The 23,820-nt window shown below is 40.1% G+C and overlaps 1 protein-coding gene across 8 annotated transcripts in view; it reads left to right on the top strand.

Moving 5' to 3' along the window:
* Positions 1-23,820, top strand: part of ncam1b (neural cell adhesion molecule 1b) — a 104,615-nt gene that overhangs the window by 18,674 nt on the left and 62,121 nt on the right. For all 8 annotated transcript variants that reach the window (XM_078167017.1, XM_033630882.2, XM_033630886.2 and 5 more), the window contains exons 2-4: positions 19,986-20,060; positions 21,925-22,134; positions 23,634-23,777. In XM_078167017.1, coding sequence (XP_078023143.1) covers positions 19,986-20,060; positions 21,925-22,134; positions 23,634-23,777 — 429 coding nt within the window. The remainder of the gene's footprint in view (positions 1-19,985; positions 20,061-21,924; positions 22,135-23,633; positions 23,778-23,820) is intronic.

The raw sequence follows: 23,820 nt of genomic DNA, 5'->3' as shown, positions 1-23,820 counted from the left end.
CCTTGTTTATTTACTGGCAAAGACAAATTTTTCTGGCATTTGATACTTGGCAGGTGTTAATATCAGACTGTTAGTATGAGAGGCGGGACATAAGTATGTGATTGACTGCTGGTGGGTGATTTCCAAATGCTCAGCTGCAGCCAAATGTTTCCATGCCAGCAAGCGAGGGAGAGTAGATGGCCGTGGTGAACATTGTTCAACATTTCTCCGGTCATAGGATGGGTTTGAGCCGCTGGTTTCTCCACCTGCTCTCAACGCATTCACACACAATTATCTTTCTCAGCTCCGTAACCTTGATGGAGACACGCTCATGCCAGTTTTTATTTTCATTAGCGCTTTAATCCAATTACTGTGCGGTCTGCCATAATCTCTAATGGGTCTGCATCGTCTTCCTCCATTCATAGACGCCCAAAGAAGTGGCTGCACACACTGTGTCATCCTACACAACATAATGAGTACTCAAGTGCTGCTCTGCCTCTCTGCCCTGCCCCTGGCTCTGTCTGGCTGTATCTGAAATGGTGCATTCCCTCTTATTGATCCTCTTCCTGGTGGAGTCACAGGCAGGCTTATCCGGCTCGTCCCAGCTTGTCTGCCTTCTGAATGGACACACAGAGAGAGCTGTGTGCATGTGCCAGGCTTCGGGGCTCTGTGTAGTCCCAGGCAGCTTGTGGCTGAGTGGTCATTGTGGCTCCCTCCCTCTTGCCCTCCTGCCCTCCCTGTCCTTCTTTTTGCCTCTTTTGTTGTCACAGGAATTATTAGGGATGCATGAAATTCTGCCCAGTTAGCACTGCATTAGTGTATTATATTTTGTTAAACCTTAATAGCTTTCTCACAAGTAGCGAGAAGGCGGCCTCTTTGTGGGCTTTTTCACGGGAGTGTGTCGTGACTAGCACTAACAGGGAAGCCACTGGAGGACTACTGTTATGATTAATCTGGAAGAATGAGTGTTATTTTGCAACAGTCTGTGGTGATTCATTGTGTTTGCAGTGATGTTACCATTTCAGTCATTGTTCATGCCACACAGGCTCCCTATTCTTGTACATAGTTGCCATACAGGACTCGAGACAAAAATAAAATAATTTTTTTTGCACTGTGCCCAGAATCCATCCTCCAAGATCTTTCCATTTCACTGATTATGCATGTCTTTTTTAGACATAGTGACAGACTGCTCTCTCTCAGTCCTTGCACAGGTTGTACAGCTCTACTGGAGCTGGACGAAAATCAAACTGGCATTTTTGGCGTACTTATTTTTCCACTGCATTACATGGCTGTTTCTCATAGGTGACAAAATATGTTTATCCTGCCTTGTGGTAGTTTGTGTTCACATAATTGTCAGAATTATTTAATAAGCCACAATTTGTCCTCTTTCCTGTGATTGTTCCTCTTCCCTGTATTTTAAGTGTCCCTGCCAGCACAATGTCTGCATTCTCTTCTGGCCTTGTTTTCAGCCTTCTAAATACTGACTCATTACAGGGGTACACAGCATGGCATGATGGGCCACAGACGCTCAACTCTCCGCCTCCCTGGGCTTTTGTTGTGTGGTGCACAGCTGAGGCAGATGCTGAGGGGCACTCACACTAAATTGCCTGAATGAGGGCGAATTCAGTTGGCCACTGAAGTGGAGTGCACCGTAGCTCATTGAGTCACAGCTTATCTCCAGCAAAGAGAGGAAGAGGAATGTAGCACAGAGAGGCTTGCACCCATTAGGGAGAGTTCATTTTAACACATTTATTTGGCTTCAGTTTGAAGCATGATGTTACTTAAAAGATATTATGGTGCCGCCGCAGTTTTCCCACATACATAATGTATTTGAGAGACATAACCAGTATATTTACCACAACACAAAATTGCATGTGTGATTTGTATTTATACTTTATTCTTTACAGTGGTCCTTAGAAATGCAGTGCTAGGTCTGAGAGAATGGCAGTCTTGGAACCCATGGGCCATCAGTCTGATGACAATAAGCCTTTGGGGGCAACGGCCAATATTTAGTTGGTTCGAGTGTAGCAGATATCTGAGCCAAGACTTCCTCTTCTCTGTGCCAGTCATTTTGAAGAGGCTAATGACTGTAAATGGATACAGTAGCTGCTTATGAATGCAAATAAATCAACAAAAAAAAAGATCATCGGACGATAGCTGATGAGCTCTTAGCCTGTATTTTGACCAGTGGGTTATGCCTCGTTTGTTCTCCATACAGACTGTTTACCTGCCACTCGAATGTGATTGGTCAATACTAAACAGACTACAGACTGAAACCAGAACACTTCCAATACTAAGTACACCATTCTTCATACATACGCAGCTATTTGTTAATAGACATTAGGAGAACGGTGAATTCTTATACCCTAATATTTAGGTTGTGAAAACAGTTTGATTTTGCAACAGACTCAAGTGATGCATATTGAACACACCACTGAAATAAAATTCTCAGGGTGTGAATGACTTTTAATGGCTGGCATAATAACAATTGTTTGTAGCAGGAAAAAGCCGATAGCCGATTAATCAGCTGATAAGACCCCACCCCACACCACCACACCCCGAGTGATCAGGATTGTGGTGGCGCTACAGAATGTGGACATGAGTTGTTTTTTTGTAAATAACTGAATGTGTTTATTCAGCATCTTATTTGAAAATGTTTAGATTTACTACCCTTGTTGCCAAGTAGCTGAAATTAAGCCACTTTATTGTACTCAAGTGCAAATCACCAACCAGGGTTACACTCGGAGGTTGTTGAACCAGCTCTCTGGAATGGATCCCAGGAGGCCACATAAACATGTACACACAACAAACATCTCTGTCCGTGGTCCTGAAATTTTAGCGACTGCTGTCCCAACACAAACAAGATATTTATCACTAACGGTACACACCAAGGCATGCACTAAAAAGTAATAATCAATGCTACTAAAATTATTTACTAAAAAGGCTCACATTAACACAAATTATAACTTTTAACAAGTTGCGGTGCACGCTTTTTCGCCCCAAAGGTGCTTTGGTCCGGTGGTGTAATTGGCTCATCATTACGAGAGGACAAAGCGGAACAAAGCCTACACGTTGGCAGTTAATCTGAAATTGCTTTCAATTGGCCCCGACTGTGCTCGGACTTTTCCGTGGCTGCTTGGGCCCCAAAGCTAGGAATTGGCATATGGCACCAAGGTTGTTTTAGGAGGAGGTTTAGGAGGATTAAACCGTGCAACTGATATCAGTCAATGGATAATTACGTGGCTGGATTATTTGGAAGAGAGTAGACTGACGCCAAATTGGTGGGTAGAGCTGAAAAGTTTCTTACCCTTGTATTGTGTAGGTCTACAAAGAGCTTAAATGTGGCCTGCTCATAAATGACAGGACACGGAATAAATATATGTGGTACTTTATTCCCCGACTGCACTTGAACAGTAAAAGAAAAGCATTAAAATTGTTAAAGTGGAGCAAAGCAGATAATCACAAAACAGCTTCGAGACACAACTGCTGTGGGGAGAAACTGACAGAAAATAGGTCTGTTAGATCACTAAACATCCTTGCAGTAAAATCAGCTGCTCCCTGGGACAAAGTCACATTTCTATATTGCGGGAAAAATGTAGGGATAATTGCTTTCTGAAAAAAATCTATCTATTGAATGATGAAAAATGAGATTGAAAGTTTGTTGTGTATTTATGGCTGGAGCGCAGTGAGTGCCAGCCTCTTGCGTCCCGAAGTAATAATCTAAATGACTATTAACTCATTATCAGAAATTAATTTCACACACATTGCTAGTGGCTTGCCACTTAATTCTTGCGAAATTATACCGACCATGCTTGCTATAGCAAAAAACAGAAAGCATATAATGCTACTCTATAACCAGCAACCTTATTATGCCCCTAATAAAGAAGTAAAGCTGTCCTACATTAATTAAATCGAATATTTAAAGCACATATTACATTGTAGTTGCATGTGGGGTAGTCTCGCTCACCAGACCTTTCTCAAGAAAAGAAAGGTCTGGCTGGGCTGACTCCCACTTTAAGATTGGAGAAAAAAATGCCCCAGCTGCTTGTATTTCTTTCAACCAATCACAATCGTTCTGGGCGGTGCCACAGCAACGGTGCACTTGCAAAAATATTGCTGGGGGGAAACAGGTTTTGGTGTAACACGCCCACAAAAATATCGCCTACAGGACGCGAACCATGGCAGAAAAATGGCTACATCCCCGCAAGATCAAACACCACAAAAGTTAGTAAAGGACGTGTTGAAATGTTGAAAACTGCTACACAACCGGAGGTGGTAGGGCGGGACTTCAGCGGGTGGCTCGTTCTGCCCAATGAAAGGCTGATCTATGCAGTGAACTTCCGCCCACTCAGACTACATGTGCCCAAATGCCCCCAAAAATATCTTAAAAAAAAATAAAAATATATATATATATATATATATATATATATATATATATATATATATATATATATATATATAAGAATGGTGAATTATAACGTTATTGATATCTTGTAAGATTTAGTTTTTGGTGAGAAAGTTGATACATAGTTGTTAAAAGGAGAAATTTATTGATGTTTTTACAGCAGTATAAAATAGATATTAGAGAGGCATTTATGATATGTATAGTAAAAAGGCTTTGAAGCAGTTTTTTAAGAATATGTTTTTTATGTGAAAGGTTAGTTCATACATTTGTGTGATTCAATTTTTTTCATTCAAACAGTGTACTGAAGTGTTAAAATACTTTAAAATTTATTTTATTTTTTATAGTGAAGATTTTCCTTGGCATAAAAGGGAAAAAAACAACCAAAACATATTGGTATCAGCATAGAATTTAACGATTGGCGCATCTGTAAAATCCCTGCTAAGAGTGATGCATATCAAGTCACAGCACACGGCACTGAAACGATCCTTTTGGCTTATGACAAAGTGATAAAAGTGATGTGGCATAATATGTCATGTTTTATGATACTTCAATATCACAGCCAAACACCTTTCAAATGGCCATTCTTCAGCAACTGATAGGAGTCTGAATCATCTCCACTGTGGCAGCTCGGCTCCTGCTGCCCTGGCCTCTTATTCTAATATGCTGCCCTATTATGTAACCCATAAATGTGACCATTACGTCAGTATTTCAAGTGATATTTTACGCCCTCGTTTTTTAACATGTAACATTCTGCTGCCATGAAGCAAATCCTGTTATCTGCTGACTGTGATTACAGAATGCATTAATTTTCATTTATCATTAATCATTTATAGCTTATAAAAAGGATTTAAGTTCATATGAATTACACTGTAAGGCTCCTTAAATTCTGTAGATGCCATGGAAAGAAGATTTGGGATTAAGATTTAGGTTTTTACAAGGGTAATTTGAACTGAAAGCCTTGAAATAAATATTATTAAGAGCTAGGCAATTTCTCTGTACTCGTGGTTCCTTTTGGGTTGGCACACAACCATTTCCTTTAAACCTAATGCACAGAGATTTACTGTGAGCCTCTGGCCATCTGTTGTGCAGTCTTATCATGTTTTTAAAAAGTCATGCACAAATGAAATGTCCCAAGTGTCTAAAGCCTGATATTGGTGCCTCAGTTTGGGGCTATAATAAGGGAAGCACCAGCTGAGCCTCAAATGAATTGTTAAAACGTGCTCTTTAAACATCACGTGGTGTCACTGAATGTTATGGTACACAGGGTTGAATTCATAGCTGGTACGTACAGTATGTGGATAACTGGTGCCAACATCAGAGCATCATATCACCACCAATGGCCCAGCCACTAAAGGCAATCATGGTGATTAGCTGAAGTTGTGCGCTGTGTTTTAACATCCTTCTCAATGTAAATAGTCACTCCTCGGAGGCTGCACTGCTGCGTCCAATCAGACAGCCATAGAAGAGAGGAAGAGGGAGAGAGAGAGCAGTGATGTCAAAATATGGGGAGAGGGGAGCTGGGAAACACGTTTCCATAGCAACTGCTAGAAGTGAGTATAACTGTGGTTGAGAGGCATGAGCAGCAAGCAAACACTCACTTGTTCCTTAAAAGTAGTGGGTCCTGAATACAACCACTTTGGGCATGCATTGTCCCTTTTAAGACTGTGGTCTCAGTACTGTGTTTGTTCTAAATTAAATGCTTCCTAGTTAATTCATAGTAATGTGCACGGAAATCTGTTTATCATTCAAGGAAAGTCAATGCAAATGGCTGTGTGTACAAAAACACCTGAATTACGTGCCTTTGTCTTTTATTTTAAGAGGAAGTTGTTTATTGTTTGTCTATTTTAGAGTTTTGTGTTTGTGATGATAAATCAGTATGATAAATTGCTCTAAGTGGATGAGGTACCGGCAGCTTTTCTAAGCTTTTCTATGTGTAGCACCAATAACATTGTGATATATTGTGAGTCAGCCTCTTGCAATACATAATAAACACAGTGGCACCAATACTGAAGCAGTGGCACTAAGTCATGCAGACAACTGAAGTGTTGAAATATTTGCCTTCTGGTATTTCAGACCAGTTGAAGACTGTTTGACATTGAAATAGTGGCACATTCATGTTCATGAATGAATTTGTGTGTGTGTGTGTCTGTGTGTGTAAGTGTCAAAAAGACTTGGTCTTCTTTCATTTTTGTTAGGCACCATTTCATCTCTGCATTATGAAAATATGTGGAACTAGAATCTCTTGATTCAGTAAATACATAGAGTAAAGTTTTGATTTAGAGATGTCAGTGATTAACTGACAATTGGTTAACCGTTAAGAATATTTTTGACCAGTTATGTATGTCAGTCCATAGGTTAATTATGCTACTCCTTAGTTTACTGCACTACCCACCACCGTTAGCTGCTAATTAGCAGCACAGCTCATTTGGCAGTTACTACTAGCAACACCATCCTGACCTGGTGAGTAAGCAGTTCAGTTTTTAGCTGCAAACGCCCTTTAACAGCGTTTACTATGTTAGCTCTGTTAGCGACATTGACAGTGACAGCACGGCAAGTGGTACTGACATAACAATGCTACCTGGGGCTCTGTACTGCGCTCATATGATGGTTACTGCCAATAACACCATCCCAACCCATAGTGCTGGGACAGTGGCGTAACGGTGTCATGGTGAAAGCGTTGCACCCGCCTCCCCCAGTTACCCTCCACATTAACCCTGTTAGCTCTGTCAGCGCTGTTGCGGTTGTTATCATCGTTCTTGCTGTTAGTGCAGTTAGCTGCCAGCTCAGCCACCTCCATGTTGAGAGCCGTGTGCAGACATTCTCTGACATCATAGGTCTACTCTGAATATTTTATAGAGCTCACATATCGCAGAAGCTTCTGCATTGTTGTATACTGTCTTGGCAAAATATACAGTTCCATTCAGTGATTTGCAGCCTTAGTGACTAGTGCACCTTTTATTTGAAGGACAGATCAGATTCTTTTGTTTGTTTTAGATTGCAGATAGTTAAGCTAAGGTTTATAACTGACTGTCAGGGGTAAGTTTAAGTGGTTGTGTTTGTGTGTGTGTGTGTGTGTGTGTGTGTGTTTTACGCTGGTAGAATAGATAATGGGCATAATCCCACACGGCAAGTGAAGCGAGTCGCAGCCTGGGTCGAGGCTTACTACAATATCCACTAGCACAGGCTGTAGCACCCGAGGTGTTCTAAGATAACTACGGAGGCCAGAGGAAAGAGGCCAAGCTCTGCATAAATCCTCATCTATATGGTGTCCTTACTCTTCATATCTTATCAGTCACTTCCAACATAACCATGGTAAAGTCAGTGTGTTCCTGTGGGGATCTTAAATTCAAGATACAACCCGAGCATGAGAGGATGGGTTCAGGCTACATGAGGCTATTTAAGGATCTCCAACTGCAACCATTGATTACTGTAGCCCCAGGACATCAATGTACATAATTTTCATTCATGAAATAACCCCCCTTCCACCGCCATCACTACACATACAGACACAATCACACCCATACACATGCAAGCATATGTGTATGCAGTGGTATTAAGAAGTACAGTGCCTCGCAGCTGTACTGAAGAAATCATGAAGACGACCCTTAAATAGAAATAGTTTAAACTGGGGAGGATGCAGTCGTATCTGGCTCTAAACTACACTTACACTCAAATAAGTGGCATCAAATATTTTGCATTTTGCTGCATCGTGCTGTGACTTGCATTAGGAAGCAGCAGAAGAATAAACTCAGACACTTTTAATATGCCATTCACTAATGATTTAGTATTTTTACTCCATGTTGGTATATATTTAATGAGATTGCTCTAAGACTACAAACACTAAGGTTTTGTTGATGACCTACAGAGACATGAATTATTGACACTGCAAGCTGTCTCCTATAGTCACAATCAGCCTGTATCCAAATATGACTTTGCCCACAGCTACAGCAAACGTTACATCACAAATGAACTGCTAATGTCAGAGCCACAGTTCAGTGTTGCATTCATATTCGCCTTGTACTTCCCTGTTTCAATGCAGGAAAATAGATTTATTGCTGGTGTTTTCTTGGTATTTGTCTCGGTATTGTGGTAAAAATTTCGGCAGACCATTCTGCTCATATGTAATCCTTCAAGTTTGAACACATGGTGCAATTGTAATTGACTTAATTTACTGCTCAGAATTTGGGACAGAATGGCATTCTTCATCCAATTTGTTGGCAGCTGATGTTTGGGGTTCCAACCATACTGTGCATCCATAAATGGCAGTGTTTTGGAGGCAGAGAATATTAAACCTAATTATCCTCCTTGGTTTTTGTAAGCAGTCTTTAGTGTTAAGAATGAAATTATTGATGTGTAATAGAATCTAAAGCTACGCTGAGGTAGAACCACACATTTGACGTCAGGGGACTGACCACAAAAACATTCAGTTTGTAGATGGAAAATTCCTCTTGGTCTATGAAATTCTTTTCAGATTCCTGGTTTCAGTTATTGAATTTCAAGCAGTCGATAGAGGTTGACTTCGATGGCATGGAGATTGAATTTTTAATTTTCATTCAGCTTTTGTAAAAGATGATTTTTTTTTAATGAAGAGCCAAAGTCTGAAGAGGCATTTTAATATGAAATGCCAAGTTAAGCTGCGAGGCAGATTGCATGTTTTCTCAGAACTGGGTCACTCTTATCTACTCAAATTGTTCATTCCTCACACTGGGTCTCTCAGCCAGTCTTGTGTTGAAGGCCTTCACAACTACAGAAGTTGGCACAGGTTTGGGCATGTTACTCTGGTTTGTATGCAAGTTTTTGTAAGCCTAAGGTTAGGTTTGCCAATTAGTGGTACATAGCACCTTCTGATGCTCCCAGGGCAATCTTCTTTTCTACTCAACTTTAAGTCCTTGTTCCAGTTTTGATAAACAGTCATACTTTGAATCTTCCTTCCATACTCGAGGCGTAGGGGAGATTTAGAGTAGGTTAAAGAGTTTGTACTCGATCATCAGCCGTTTGCAGAAATAAGAGTGCAGCTTCAGGGTTACATTTTTAATATGACAAGAAAGAACATATCTGAGGATAAACTGAGCTTTTGAGTTTTCAGTTTTTATGAATCAGTAAAATTTGTTTTGAATTTTTTGTGTGGAAAGAGGTTTTAGAATTGACGACTGTAGTCTATCAGTGTGTTGTACCGCATTCTACTTTTTTAAACCCTGAACACTGAACAAAAAATTAAATGCAACACTTTTGCTCCCATTTTCCGCAGGTTTAGGTTAAAGATCTAAGACTTTTCTTTTATGCACTCAGTAGTTATATTTCTGTCAAATTTTGGTCACAAATCTGTTAAAATCCATGTTAGTGAGCACTTCTCCTTTTCCAAGATTATCCATGCACCTGACAGGTGTGGCATTATCAAGATGCTAAATAAACAGCATCATTACTACATAGGTGTACCCTGGGCTGGTCACAATAAAAGGCAGCTCTAAAGTGTGCAGTTTGATTACACAACATAATGTCACAGATGTCACAAGTCTTGAGAGAGCGTGTTGCTGGCATGCTGATTACAGAAATGTCTACCAGAGCTGTTGCCTGTGAACTGAATGTTCATTTCACTACCATAATATGGCCTCAATGTTTTTTCCCAGAATTTGGCAGTACATCCTTATGAAAACAAACTGCTGTCAGGTAAAGACCCTGGTGAGGGCGATGAGCACACCTGAGCTTCCTTGAGACGGTTTGTGATGGTTTGTGCAGAAGCTCTTCGGTTGTGCAAACCATATGTTGCATCAGCTGTTCGAATGGCTGGTCTCAGGTGATCTTGCAGGTGATGACACTGGATGTGGAGGTCCTGAGCTGGTGTAGCTACATGTGGTATGCAGTTGTGAGGCCGGTTGGATGTACTGCCAAATTCATTGAAACAGCACTGGAGACATCTTATGGTTGTGAAGTGAACATTCAGCTGTGTGATCAAACTCGACATTTTAAAGTGGCCTTTTATGATGACCACCTGTGCTGTAATCGTGCTGTTTAATCAGCACCTTGATATGTCACACTTGTCAGGTAAATGAATTATTTTGGAAAAGGAAAAGTGCTCTTACACAGATTTTAAATTTTTTTTGACCAAACTTTGAGGGAAATTTATGTATTGAGTAGTATTCTTCTCTCTTCTGCTTGGAAATGGTGAATGAGCAGCTCACATATACTCAATACGACACAGTCTCTGGCTTTTGTTTGATATCAAGTGTTGGCAAAAAATGTTTCTAATCCGCTGTTTGCGCCGTTAGCTTGTTTACTATATTACATGAATGCTGCTGTCACACTTAACATCCTGGTGGGCCCTGTTCAAACTTATAAACCTTATACGTGGGAAGAAAAAAACGTCAAATATTCATATTAAACAGCCGAATCTGATTCAACTGACATAACTCTGAGTCAGGTACAACCCTTCTAGACACTGTGATAGAAAGCAGTGCATTATGATACACCTCTGGCTCAACAGAGACACTGACACACCCTAATTATTGATTAACCAGTTGTATGGGAAATCAATTACTCATCCATTTTTAAGCAACAGCACAACAGTCAAACACATTTTTTCTTTTAAAAAAACACTATCAAATAAATTATGACTAAAAGTAGTGTATAAAAAAATCTACACTTAGTGTAGTCATATGGTGCATGCTCCTTTAAGTCTATGATGTGGAGATCTCCATGCAGTCTCAGCCCTACTTGGGTTTAAAATGGATTGATCACTGGGGATTCACATGCAGATTGAATTTCTAGGACACAAAGTTGCTTCTTGTAATTTGGCCACCCACTGCTCTGAAGGAGGTTCTGCCCTGTTAACTGGACTTGAGCTACAGTAGCTTGTTAGCCTCTTAAATGTATGAAATGTGAGCTATTGGTTGGAGAGCAATTACTCTGTCTTCTTCTTAACTGTCTGCAAAGAGGAGCCACAGTACTACCTTCGATCTGAGAGGACAAATTAGTGTCTTGGCTACATAATAGATTGATTAAAATAAAACTCCCAGTCTGCGCAGGTGTGTTGGTCTTGTATTCTAACATTCTACAGAATAAGGAGAAAAACATATAGTGAGAGACAGGGAGGAGGATGGGGGATCGTGTGATGGAAATTCCCAGTGGGACTTTCATCATTTTGAATGTCAGCTTGCTTGCAGGATATGAGAACGGTTTTGCATTGTTGGTTTTAATATAGGAAACGCAGTGCTGTGAAGTATACTGACAGGTTTCACAGTTTGGCTCGCTGCTTTCTGACTTCATGACATTAATTCAGTGCACACAGCTGATCCTGTTGGATGTCAGCAATATCTTAATACTTAATGTTTTTTCTCACATTAGCAATTCATCAGTTATCAATTTTAATAGTACCTGGTCCTCCTTCATTTAGCCAATTATGTCGGGAACTCAGTTGCAAGTTTATTAGTTGCACCCAGCTAAAGCTAATGCAACAGTCCTGCAATATATTCTACCTTCATATATATCACAATGTTCAGTTTTGTTGAAAATGGTTTAGAAAAGTTTTGATTTAAGTTAATGGTCATTTCAGAACCTGTAGTTTGTGGTGTTGTTGAATTATACTGAGAGGTGTTTGTGATATTTAGTGTACCCTCACTGATTTAAATGGGTTGTAGGTAAGATTTATTGCAGGTCTGCTTTATTAGACCTATTAGTTTTGGTTAGGTGTACCTAATAAACTGGTGTCTGAGTGTTTCATACATAGGCTACATATTGCATTTAGTTTGACCTGAAACACAGTGCTATGGTTGGCATTTAGTAGGCCTATATTTCTGCACGTTTCTGCATCATCTGCATTTTTGGCAAAAATGTCAAGGGCAATAAGTGTCTAACAAAAAATGCAGTAAAATTCAGGTAGAACCAAGCCTTTTCAGGCAATATGCTTAACACTAGTCACTGATTCATCACCTGCCCCACATCTCACCCGTCTCACTAATTGCCACTCCACCTACCTCGCCCCATGGAACTGAAACATATCAAGAATTGATACTGCATTTGTTCTTATAATGGATTTTTCACATTATTTTTGAACCAGATGTATTACTGCTGCTAAATTATGGTCTAATCATTCTATTTTGTGTTTCTGTTTCCACTTTTACCTCTGGTTTCAGCCTTTTTTGAATGTGCGTAGCATGGTTTCAAAGTTGTTTCCTCTTCCTCTTTGGCAGGGTTGGAAGAAAAATTACTAATGTAATGAACTTTCAGACATTGAATGTGATAATGGGCTTTACAAATAAACTTCACTTGACTTGAATGATCATCATCACCATGCCTCCTCTGCAAATGAGGTGCCTGTTTGTTTGACTAAATGAATAGCAGCCGCACTTATTTCCTCTGTCCAATTAAAACAAAAATCCTTATCCATAAAATTAGCATAACATTGTTTTAGTTAGCAGTTCGTATGAAAATAATGAGTAGGGTTTTTGATGCCTGATTTTCATGTTCACTCACTTTGAACATCAAACCCTGCTGACAAAATTACACAATTTGGCTCAATTAAAAATAAAACCTTGAAGCAACAGGATAACTGTTGTGCATGCTATCAGTTATAGTGATGTTAAGTAGACTAAAATGATGATATCCTGACAGCAGAGAGTGCTACGGCAGTCATTTTCATAGTGTACATTCAGTTTCTACCTAACAGTGCTGCTCTGATGGAATGAGTGATCATACTCTGCACGCCTACTTAATATCACTCTCTAAAAGATGTAGTAAACATTTGGTGGATTTAAATTTGGGAATACTCAACGGATTTTTCAGGTTCTAAACTCAGCCATGCAGTGAACGCCAGCCTCTGATGATTGTTCCTGTGAATCTTTCCTGCATTGATTAACAGTGACATCACCAGAACAATAATAGAGACACAGTAGAAATATACAAAGGACCGGTAACCTTTTTTTTACACTTTATGTTCTAGGGCTTCATTTTACTTGTATGGTATTCTGGGATGTGGATGGCTTAAGAGCTGAAGCGATTAATTGATAGTCCCCAAAATTCAATGATTCCAGCTTCTCTAATGAGAATGTTTTCTGGTTTTCTTAGGCCCCGTCTACACTAGGGGTGTAAATCACTAGTGTCATCAAGATACAATAATATATCAATCGATTCTTTGGACACTGATTCAATATTTGCAGATATCACAAAGTCTGCCACGATGCTATTTCGATTTGACGCGATTCTGGGGCCTGCAATCAATATGAGGCGATATCATGCTCATACAGCACAATCTGTTCCAGAAGAAGCTGCCACCTCTTTCTTTTTTGCTTTTGACAATAAAGGTTCAAAACAACACATAAATAATGTAAATAACTGTAACAAGTTAAGTGCAGTAGAGTGTACTTCTTACTGTGTGGCTATCTGGCTGAAAGCCCTGAAGGGAAACTTCTCCCAGCAGCCATAAAACATGGATACACAACAAGATAATTTAACAAAAGTAATTCAGATAAGTACTAACTGTCATAGTTCATTGGCATGTCATTTGTGTTTTTTGCCAGCCACTCATTATTAGCTAAAGCACATTTACATTGCATAAATTAGCCTAGCCACTAGCACAGCTTTCCTCTATTCATTGCTTAACAAATGTATTATTTAGACTTCTTCTTACTGGTTTAAGTCACCTCATCTCTTGAAGGAAACAGAACAGTTATTTACTGCCTGCATGCACGTTTTATCAGCCCAACATTATTGAAACAGAGCAGCAAATGTTGCTGTGTCACTGCAAGATGTTAGTGAATTGAGATGCCCGTCCAGGCATGTTATATTACGTGGTGTTTTTTTCCCCATAGAGGCATTGTTTACATACAGCGTGTGCTTTGTCTGTTGACCCCCTATTGAAAATATTCCACGCTGTTGATACATTCCTGAATAAATAACATAATCCTTATCGTCTTTCTCTCGGCTGCTTGCTGTTGTCTGTCTGCTGTTGTCTGATAGTGACACAGACTTTCAAAACAGAAGCCTATCCAGTGATGATATGATGATGATACGGATCAATGTTTTCAATTTGCATCAATGACAGTGTATCGTTGATAATTTAATCGATATATCGATCCAGATCGATGGATCGTTACACCCCTAGTAGGGATGGGTATCGTTAAGATTTTAACGGTACTACTACTCTTATCGATACAGCTTATCAATCCAGTATTTTAACGGTACTCTTATCGATACTTTTTGAGGAAGAAAAAAACAAATTAAGAACATAAATTGCTTTATTTTCTCAATTCTCATTATGCAACAAAATAGTTTTTTAACAAAATATTTTACTTTTTACAACTTGAAATGTAAAATACATAAAGTAATAGTGTTGTCACGGTACCAAAATTGGGACCCACGGTACGATACCAGTGAAAGTCTGAGTAGTATCACGATACAACAGCAGAAACGAGGCAGATGTGCCTTTTGTCATTTATAAAAAGATAAATCACTTTTCTATAATACGTCAATGATATTTCAATGGAATAAATTACTTATTGACTTATTCATACTTCAAAAACAGCATCAATAAGTGATTAACATGGGGGGGATTAAAATAAAATAAATAAATAAAATAAAAATCAACCAGCCACCCTCCTCCCCACAAGTAAAGAACAGTCCCTTCATAAGTAAAGAACAGTCCCTCAAGTGCGCTGAGGTTTGTGGACCGTTACCTGCCACAAAGAGAGAAATTTGAACGGCTCGTTTCTCCTTTGACACATCACATACCTGTGTGCTGCCACGGCTCAGCTGTTCAGGTACTTCTGGACAGTCATGACACCAACAAAGAGGAAAATATTGGACCTGGAGCCGGGCTTGTCCGTCGCCGGTAAGCCATTATCTTGTGCCGGAAACCCTATTTAGTAAATAGGGTCGCAAAATAGCTAATGGTTATTAACTCCACCTGTTGGCTGCTAGCATAATGTTACAAACCTGGACTGGACGTAAATGAACTAGCTGTGCTAGGGCAGTCAAACCCTGTACATCTGAATATGATGCACTTTCGCAAGGTGTTTTGACGAATTACTAGCGTTGCCGCCCTTACACGCAAAACATTTGTCACACTTGTGACAGCGCGCTGTATCTGCATCAACTCTTGGAATGTAAAGCTACACTTTTGACTGTTTGGCTCTCTCCGCCATCGTTATCTATCTAAAGGTAGGCGACGAGCTTGAGTTGGTGTATGCGCTGTGTGTGTGTGTGTGTGTGTGTGTGTGTGTATGTGTGTGTGTGTGTGTATGTGTGTGTGTGTGCCACTGGAACAACAGCCCCGCCCCCCTGCTCTCCACTCACACACAAAAATTATGATACAATGACGGATAATTGATGGAGTTGGTGAGATAAATGTGCAAGATAACGTTTATCTTGTAAAAAAAAATAAAAATAAAAAAACACGACTGCTCCAGTACCGATAGCAGAACCGTTAAGGTCAAAGCTTATCAATACTGCGGTCTTGAAGAATGTAGCCCCGGGGCTCGTTCAATACCGGAGTTCGGTACCCATCCCTAACCCCTAGTCTTCACCTATAGATATTTTTGAAAACAGATATTTTCCCCGTCCATTAAGAAAATAATCTGCCCACATTCATTTAACAAAAAATCTTGGTCCACACAAGAATGCTAAAATGACTCCAAATGCTCGCCAGTGGTATCTGTCTTCCACAGTCTCCCTTTGTTGCAAAGGTAGTGAAGTGTACAGGCTAGCGTCACCTTTTTCAAAACATCTACTGCAGATCTAATCACTGCTGATTCCCCTTCAATGTAAGGATAAAGTAACCAGCTCAGAGATACAATTGACTTTCTGGACATGACAAGTTTTTCCTTCCACTTCTCTCTGACAACAATCCCATTCTCAAAATTATCCCACCATGCACTGGTTTGACTGGGCCTGATCCAAAACCATAATTTCTGGCTGACTTTAAGCTGCAGGCACTGAGGTGGACCAAATAGCACTGGGCGCAGCAGATGCTTCTGTTCAACTGTGAAGTGGTGCAGCAACACTAAGTTTTTCACCAATTTTCAACCAGGTGTCAAAGTGGCTTGAAAAACAGATGTCAGTGTTAAATCCGGGAGGCCTTATACAAGTCCTTGCAGGACGCAAAACAAGCAAAACCCATAAGCAGCAGAAGAACCTAACAAAAAGAAAGAACCACAATAGGTACATTCTACCACTGAAGATCCAGAACAGGAGAAAGAAGAGGAAGAATGAGAAATGGTTGTGGATTACCTGACCTGCATGATAAGTAACGTGTCACCACCATAGGCAGAGTCAGGGCCTAGTGGAGAAAAGGAACCACCACAGGAGAACAGATGAACAGATGAACAGAACAGAGGAGATGGAGGTTAAATCGAAAAAGAGACTTAAGATGCTAGAGAGGTGTGGTAATAAAAAGAATCAGTATATAAATGAAGGTGTGTGATTTGTATTGTAGTTCATTCTGTAATAGACACTGAATCAGTTTCTATAAGTAGAAATGTGTATGATTTGTACTATAATTGTGATATGATAACAAAATGTGTTTAATCAAGTAAAGTTTGCTAAAAGTTGACTTATTGGTTTACTGAGAGTAAGTGTAATGTGACCTTATGATATGTGTGTGAACAATGAGTGAACAGGAAAACCAAAGGATTGATGGAAAGTAACAAGACTGCCGAGCAATCACCAATGGCTAGCGAAAATGGAATGTACCTGAATTAAAATTGATGGTTTGATTAACAGACCAGCAAGATCTTAGCAAAACATGTGTGCATGACCAGGTTGGTTTAGGTGTATGACCTACAGTCCTGAAGCACATGATCTTGTCATGTAGCCCTTGTTTGTAGTAACAAAGGTGATCACACCTTATGTAGCCCTGCCTTGTGCTAGCCTCATGTGTGCCTATGCTCTAATGTAGGATATCCATAAAGGGACAGCAAAGGAGAGAGGAGATTTGATAAGGGATGTCTATGTAGGGATAAAGAAAAGGTAGTCGAACTCAAGGTTTAAGAGAAGTGCAGATCCCCTGATCAACTGCTGGGGGACACTGTGTCACTCTGAACAAGAACTGGAGCAGAGCAAAGTTTTTCCATCTGAGAACAAGACTTCAGCCGAGCAGAACTCTCTTGCTGGTGCTGTGGACTGAGACAAACCAGGGCCTGATGGGATGGGGTTACTGCGAGTGCTGGAGCTCATCCTGTTTGCACTCAATCCACTGAGCAAGTTGCTCCTACTAATTTCAGAGACTTTTGGACTTTTTTGCATTTTTACTTCCAGCTTTATTCTTTAGAATCCCAGGAGGTTGTGAGTAAACTAGCAATAGGAAAAGGACGGGAAAATAACTGATTGTGTTTGATTAATTCTGTTTGATTGCATTGATATTACCGTTTTGCTGCTGTACGCTTCTGTTTAATTAAAATTAAATTACTCATCTGTGGTTAAAGTTTTCTGTGCTCATTATAATTTGGTAAAGGGTTCTTTTTAAATAATCATGTAGCCTTTCCTCAGTGATATAAAATTACAGATTGTGCGCAGCTAAGTCAGGCCTATAGACGAAGGCTCCTATCAGTTGGTCTGGACTCAAATTAACATTTCCCTAACAGCAAAATGTATACTTGCATCTTAAATGATTTCCAGCAACTACAACAGCTGTTACTTTTCAGAAGGGAGTTAATGTGTTGTCATCTAGCATTTTTATGTTTAGGCCACTAAGGGTGCTAGTTGGAAAGGCCTTAGGAAGAAGACACTCAATAGCTGGATATGTCACCCTCACACCAGCCTATTCTGATTAGAAACTTGCACTGTAGGTGAACAGACAGGCTAATCTCATCAACTATAATATCGGACAGGGACTCGTGTACAGGATTGCCAGTGTGGCACAGGTCTGTGTGTGGTGTGGGCAGATTAATGGTGTTAAGGCACCCCTTGTGCTGGCAGCTTCGGGAACTCCCTGCCTGTTCTGTGAGCAGAAATTTACTGGATGACAAAAAAACACGTTATATGGCATCATCAATAACACGTTTTGCGCCATCAGGTGGAATTTGGCTGGCGGGCAGTCAGGAAGTTCCCGGAGCCAGGGGCATGAAGGACAGGTTACACTGTTCATCTGCACACAGTCTCCACAATGTGGTGACACAGACCTGGTTGAAAGACCAAGGTCTCAGACCAAGGTCCGCTAAGAAAATGTGAACAAACCTGTAGTCCACCATTGTTGTTATTGATGCTGGTGCATGCTCATTGCACAGAGCAACAATGGGTGTTTGTGTCATGGAGATGACATCATTGTTTCCAAAAGGCTCCATTCCACACATCCACATGAATACAAAGTCACCAGAGTTTTGAAAAATCTGCATCGTTGAATGCTTTCTCAAAAATCTGTTTTAGTGACCCTAGAACTGTGTTTAAGTGTGTGATGGGTCACAGCATAGAGGAAAGTTGCCCATGCCCATATTGCTGTAATATTTTGATGAATTGTGCAGCGTTAGTGAACATTAGTCTTCTATGATGGCTTACCATTATTCGAACAAAAAAATCAAACCCAAGTAATTTATATTCCTTGACTTGGACTGTGAAAAGTAGTGATTTCTTGCCATTTATACCAAGCAGTGGTCACTCTGGCACATTAATTTTTATGTGTTTTTGGCCCAGTTAGTCACACTTCTTAGTCACACCACAGGAACTCTTGACTGCCCCCATGGGAGATTCTGTCGGAAACAAGGGAAGCGTTGTTCTAATTAAGCACAGAAGTGTTTCAGGCCATACTTATGTCCATGTCAAATAACAGAAATGTGTCTTTTTCATCCGGTCTTTGATTAAGTGCAGACTTTCACTGTGAGACATGCTGCATTTATCTTGACGGAAAGACTGCGTGATTTCTAAGAATTTCTTTGAAGCATCTTACATATAATTTCTCTCAAGGTACATTGGCAGCACAGCACTGGTTCTTACCAGCTGTTCAGTGTTAACTAGATAATTGCAGAGTTGGCTGGATGTTATTTCTCTTGAAAGAACAGGAAGACTGCAGGCAAAAGAGGAACAGGAAATGTCAGGTTTTTTTTAGTAATCAGGCTGCTGGAGCCAAAACTGGCATAGTCAATTTCTTAATGTGCATGCACATTGCTTTCCATGGATTACCAGTACTCACTGTCTGCTCTAACGCAATTATAAAATGGATGTATGTGAAAAGATATGCATGTCGCCACCTGCAGGAAATAGTAACCGCTGTAATTTGGGACATCTGATGGAAATGAGAGTCACAGCTTGAGTTTTTATTATCGTTTTAATTGTTGTTGTCTTTGATTGTGAGTTTCAAGTTTGACATGCGGTACTTGTACCAACTGCTAATTAAAATCCTATAATTAATAAGAATCTAACAAAATTTGTCTCACGGCAACTGTGTTGGTGGTAAACAATCAAATAAGAGTGTGAACTTCAGAGTAATTAGCAAATCAGATATAATTTCATCAATTATAAAACATTATGAAACATTTAAAAGTTGTTGCCCCGTCTCCAGGTGGCTACTTCTTTTCTTGCCTTTAGATGGCACACATTGATATGTTTCCATCTTGTGATTCGTTAATTATGTTGCTTATTGCGTTTCTGATCATGCATTGTTTGTTTTTTTTGTTTACAGTGTCACTGGAAGTGCAGATCACACCAAGTCATGGTGAGATTAGTCTTGGAGAGTCCAAATTCTTCATGTGTGAAGGTAAGTTACCGAACCCTCATGACTGTAAAAGCCCCAGTTTTACCTTTTAAACCTGGATCCAACCCAATGATTTTCACTTTTTACTAGACTTTATTTTTCCTACCCTCATACCTTCTTGAAATTCCAGTGAAGCATACCATTTATTAAAGTATTGGCATGAAATTAACCCTTAATTCACGGAGTTAGATGTGATAATATGCAGTTTTGCCTGCTGTCTCTCTCTGCTGTTGCTGACCAGCTGTTTACAGTCCTCTGACGTTATCCCCACCACTTGGAGTTCCTATGTTTGCCAGCTCAACTGCCTGTTCCACCGCTAGATGCTGACCTCTGGTTGTACATGATGTGTTCTGCATACAATATACCCTCAATATAGGCTCTCCATATGAGTTTAATTGAAAGATGAGCATCTGTGTTTTTTAAGTTATTGAAAATTGTAGTGTTGGGATTTCTAAATATCCTGGTATACTTTAATACTGTGATACCATTCAACCCTACTTTGTACCTCAGTTTTACATTCTCATTTAGGCCAAGATTTGTTGGCACAGGTCTGTGATTTGAGTTTAAATTCTCATAAATATCTAACTTGAAAAAACAAAATTTGTAATCACAAAAAACAAATTCAAGTTGGCATGTTAGTACCATGAGTACTTCAGTGTTTCCTACAGAATTAGTATTTGTGGCGGTAGCTGCAAGAGGAGGGGAGCATAGAGTGTGTTCCAAAACCTGTTTTGACTATGAAGTCTGCACACTTCTCATGTTCATCGATGACGTGTATGAACTATACTGCAGATTGGAGTGATAAATAGAGTGAATGACTCATAGGAATGGGTCCAGTGCGGGCTAAATGCGTATTGGTAGGTTGGTGTTATGTGTCATTATCGAAAACTATGATAATCTAGTCACATCTCTTGCTGCATTCAGGCTCCGTCCTTCCTCTCCTTGCAGTTCTGGTACTCATTCAACTGAAGTTACGTCGTGTAACTACTATTTCTAATAGCAAAACTTTACCAGTAAAAACAGTGCATGTTTTTTGCAGCGGCATCAAATTGGATTGTGATGTTTATTACAACTTCAGTAACGTCTACTGCTTTACATTTGACACACAGCACCACTCGAGTAGTTCCAGTCTGCATTTGTGATGCTCGTCTGTTGCACATCAACCTTCAGTGTTGAAAGGCTATTACTCATGACGTGGAACCGATCAGATAGTGCTGGGACATTGATTAAGCCTACAGACTGATGACAGCAGACAAAGAGAGGTGGCTACATCAAAGCCAAAGTAACGCCATTTTCAGGTCTATTGTTTTTTTTCATCGGCTATTGGATTCTAAACAGTAAAACAATGTGGTGGTCAATGATATTGTTGCAGGCCACCACAAATGACTTCATTCATGGGAAACACTGTACTTATTGCACAAGATGTTCACATAGATAACTGGTACTCAGCAAAAAGTATTTTAGTCTAAAACCACGTTGCTTTACAAAGCTATCTTTTAACAACATATACTGACAGCTTGATGATTTAGGGGTCTGGTATACGTACATGTATCCATGTGGGTGAAATGCCCTAATCAATGATTGACCTTTGTTACATGAAACCCCTGTTAATCTCCTGAGTTTCCTGTTGCTCTCACCATCTGCTCAAGGCAAAACATGGCATAAATTTTTGATATTTTTTCATATGAATTTTATTTCATCAGTTATTCCTAAGAGCTAAAATGCATAAACCACAGGCTACAGTCCATGCAGGAGTGTGAACAACCTACAATATTCAGTCTGTGGGCACTGGTGACCTACACTGATGCTGAATGTATACATTTTAGATAACTGTTTTCTAACATGCTGCTCTTCACTGTGCTCTCAGTTGTAGGCGTTGCCAGGCACATAGACTGGTTCGGACCAAGTGGGGACAGGATAGAACCGAACAGACCAGACATAACAGTAACCCGTAACGATGAGTCATCCTCCACCCTCACACTTTATAAAGCTGGGACTGAAAATGCAGGGACATACAAGTGTGTCGCTACTAATGGAGACCAGCAAGGGGAGTCAACCGTCAAAGTGAAAATCTTTCGTAAGTATTTTCGTCATCCCATACATTTCCCAAATTATTGAGTGGCATGAACACAGAAGGAAAAAATCCTGTTTATTGAACTCATAGTATTTTATTGACTGCTCAAGGGCAACACATTACTCTTTTTCTTTTCAAGTGAGGATGGATTTTTCATCAGTTCAATAAACGGTCGGAAGACCATTAGAGGGCTGCTTAATGATCCTGTCTGTTGTGCAGTTCTTGTGAGTAATGGCTTTTATTTTCCATGAATGCCAAGCATCAGCAAATGTCCGTCAGAGATGAAATCCCTTCCCAAACAGAACTTTTTGAGGTTATAATTAGAAGTGGTCACCCATGTAGATACTGCATTAAAATCAATATGCAGTGTCTTTCGCGGTTTGAAGTTTTTGAAGATAAGCATTTGTCTTGCCTTTTGTAAATGTAAAACTGTGTTTTAATTTAAAATGTCACACTATTTAGATGTGAAGCACTTTGTCTCTAGAGAGGTAGAAACTCCAGCAACACAGCGTATAAAGAACGACTTTAAGACCGAGCACCTTGTTGCTGCCCGACCTGTAATGATGTTTTTTTTTGACACACGTGCAAAGATGGTTGGGGTTAGGCATTGACCTCAAGTGGTCAGGGTCACGACAGCCCATCAGTCAGGGGACAGGACCTGAACAGATCGGTTTGTGGTTCGATCTTGTAGTGACACACCTAATGATACTAGTTGACCCCAAACTCACACATTAATATTAAGCAAGCTCCCGCCGTTGTCAAAGCAGCTGTAAACACGGGAACTTCTGCCACCTATAGGAATGGAAGGCATGACGACAGCAGCAGTTTGCAGATGTAATGTAATGTCACCTTCTGTAGTCAAAGAAAATAACAGCTGCTGCAGTTTCATCACTTGTGCCCCCTGAAGGCAATAAGTGTCAAGCTTGGCACAATGGTGCAGTGGTTAGCATTGTCACAGTGGTTAGCAATAGGTTGTCTGTCTCTATGTGTCAGCCCTGTGATAGCCTGGCGACCTGTCCAGGGTGTCCCCCGCCTTCCGCCCAGTGTCCGCTGGGATAGACCCCCCCCCCCCCCCCCCCAATTTCTGGTAACTTAAAAAAAATCATGATTTAGGGCAGCTTGTTTAAAGTGACTTGAGTGAAAGAATGTCCTCCTTACCATAGCTACAAAGAAGTTGGGTGGTTGTAAAATGGGTCAGAATTGAATTTTTTTATACATAGAAAAGACAGCGATTGGTAAAATTGCCAAGCACCATTTCAGTTTGACACTTTTTTACAGGAAAATTGCGGGTAACTGACAAAAAAATTGTTAATTTTATTTTGAAGCTATCCTACTGCGTGTGGAACAATTTTTCAAAACATATGCTTCACTCAGTGTCCATCTGTAATAGTGAACAAGAACGTGTTACTTCCCAGCCGTCAAGCTAAGTCAGAAAGATGGAGTTTTGATGAGACTAAAATAACCACTATAAAGTATAAAGTGTTTTGCATCTTATATTCCAGAAAAAATCACCTTCACAAATGCACCCTCGCCCCAGGAGTTTACAGAGGGAGACAATGCTGACATTATTTGTGACGTCGTCAGTTCCCCCCCACCTACTGTCCTCTGGAAATATAAAGGAGCAAGAATACAGATGGAAAAAGATGGTAAGACTTCTCTGAAGAGCACGGGGATCATATTTCTATTTGT

Source organism: Epinephelus lanceolatus, chromosome 4 (genome assembly GCF_041903045.1).
Source record: "Epinephelus lanceolatus isolate andai-2023 chromosome 4, ASM4190304v1, whole genome shotgun sequence".
Classification (NCBI taxonomy): domain Eukaryota; kingdom Metazoa; phylum Chordata; class Actinopteri; order Perciformes; family Serranidae; genus Epinephelus; species Epinephelus lanceolatus.
This window is presented reverse-complemented; position numbering and strand designations above follow the sequence as displayed.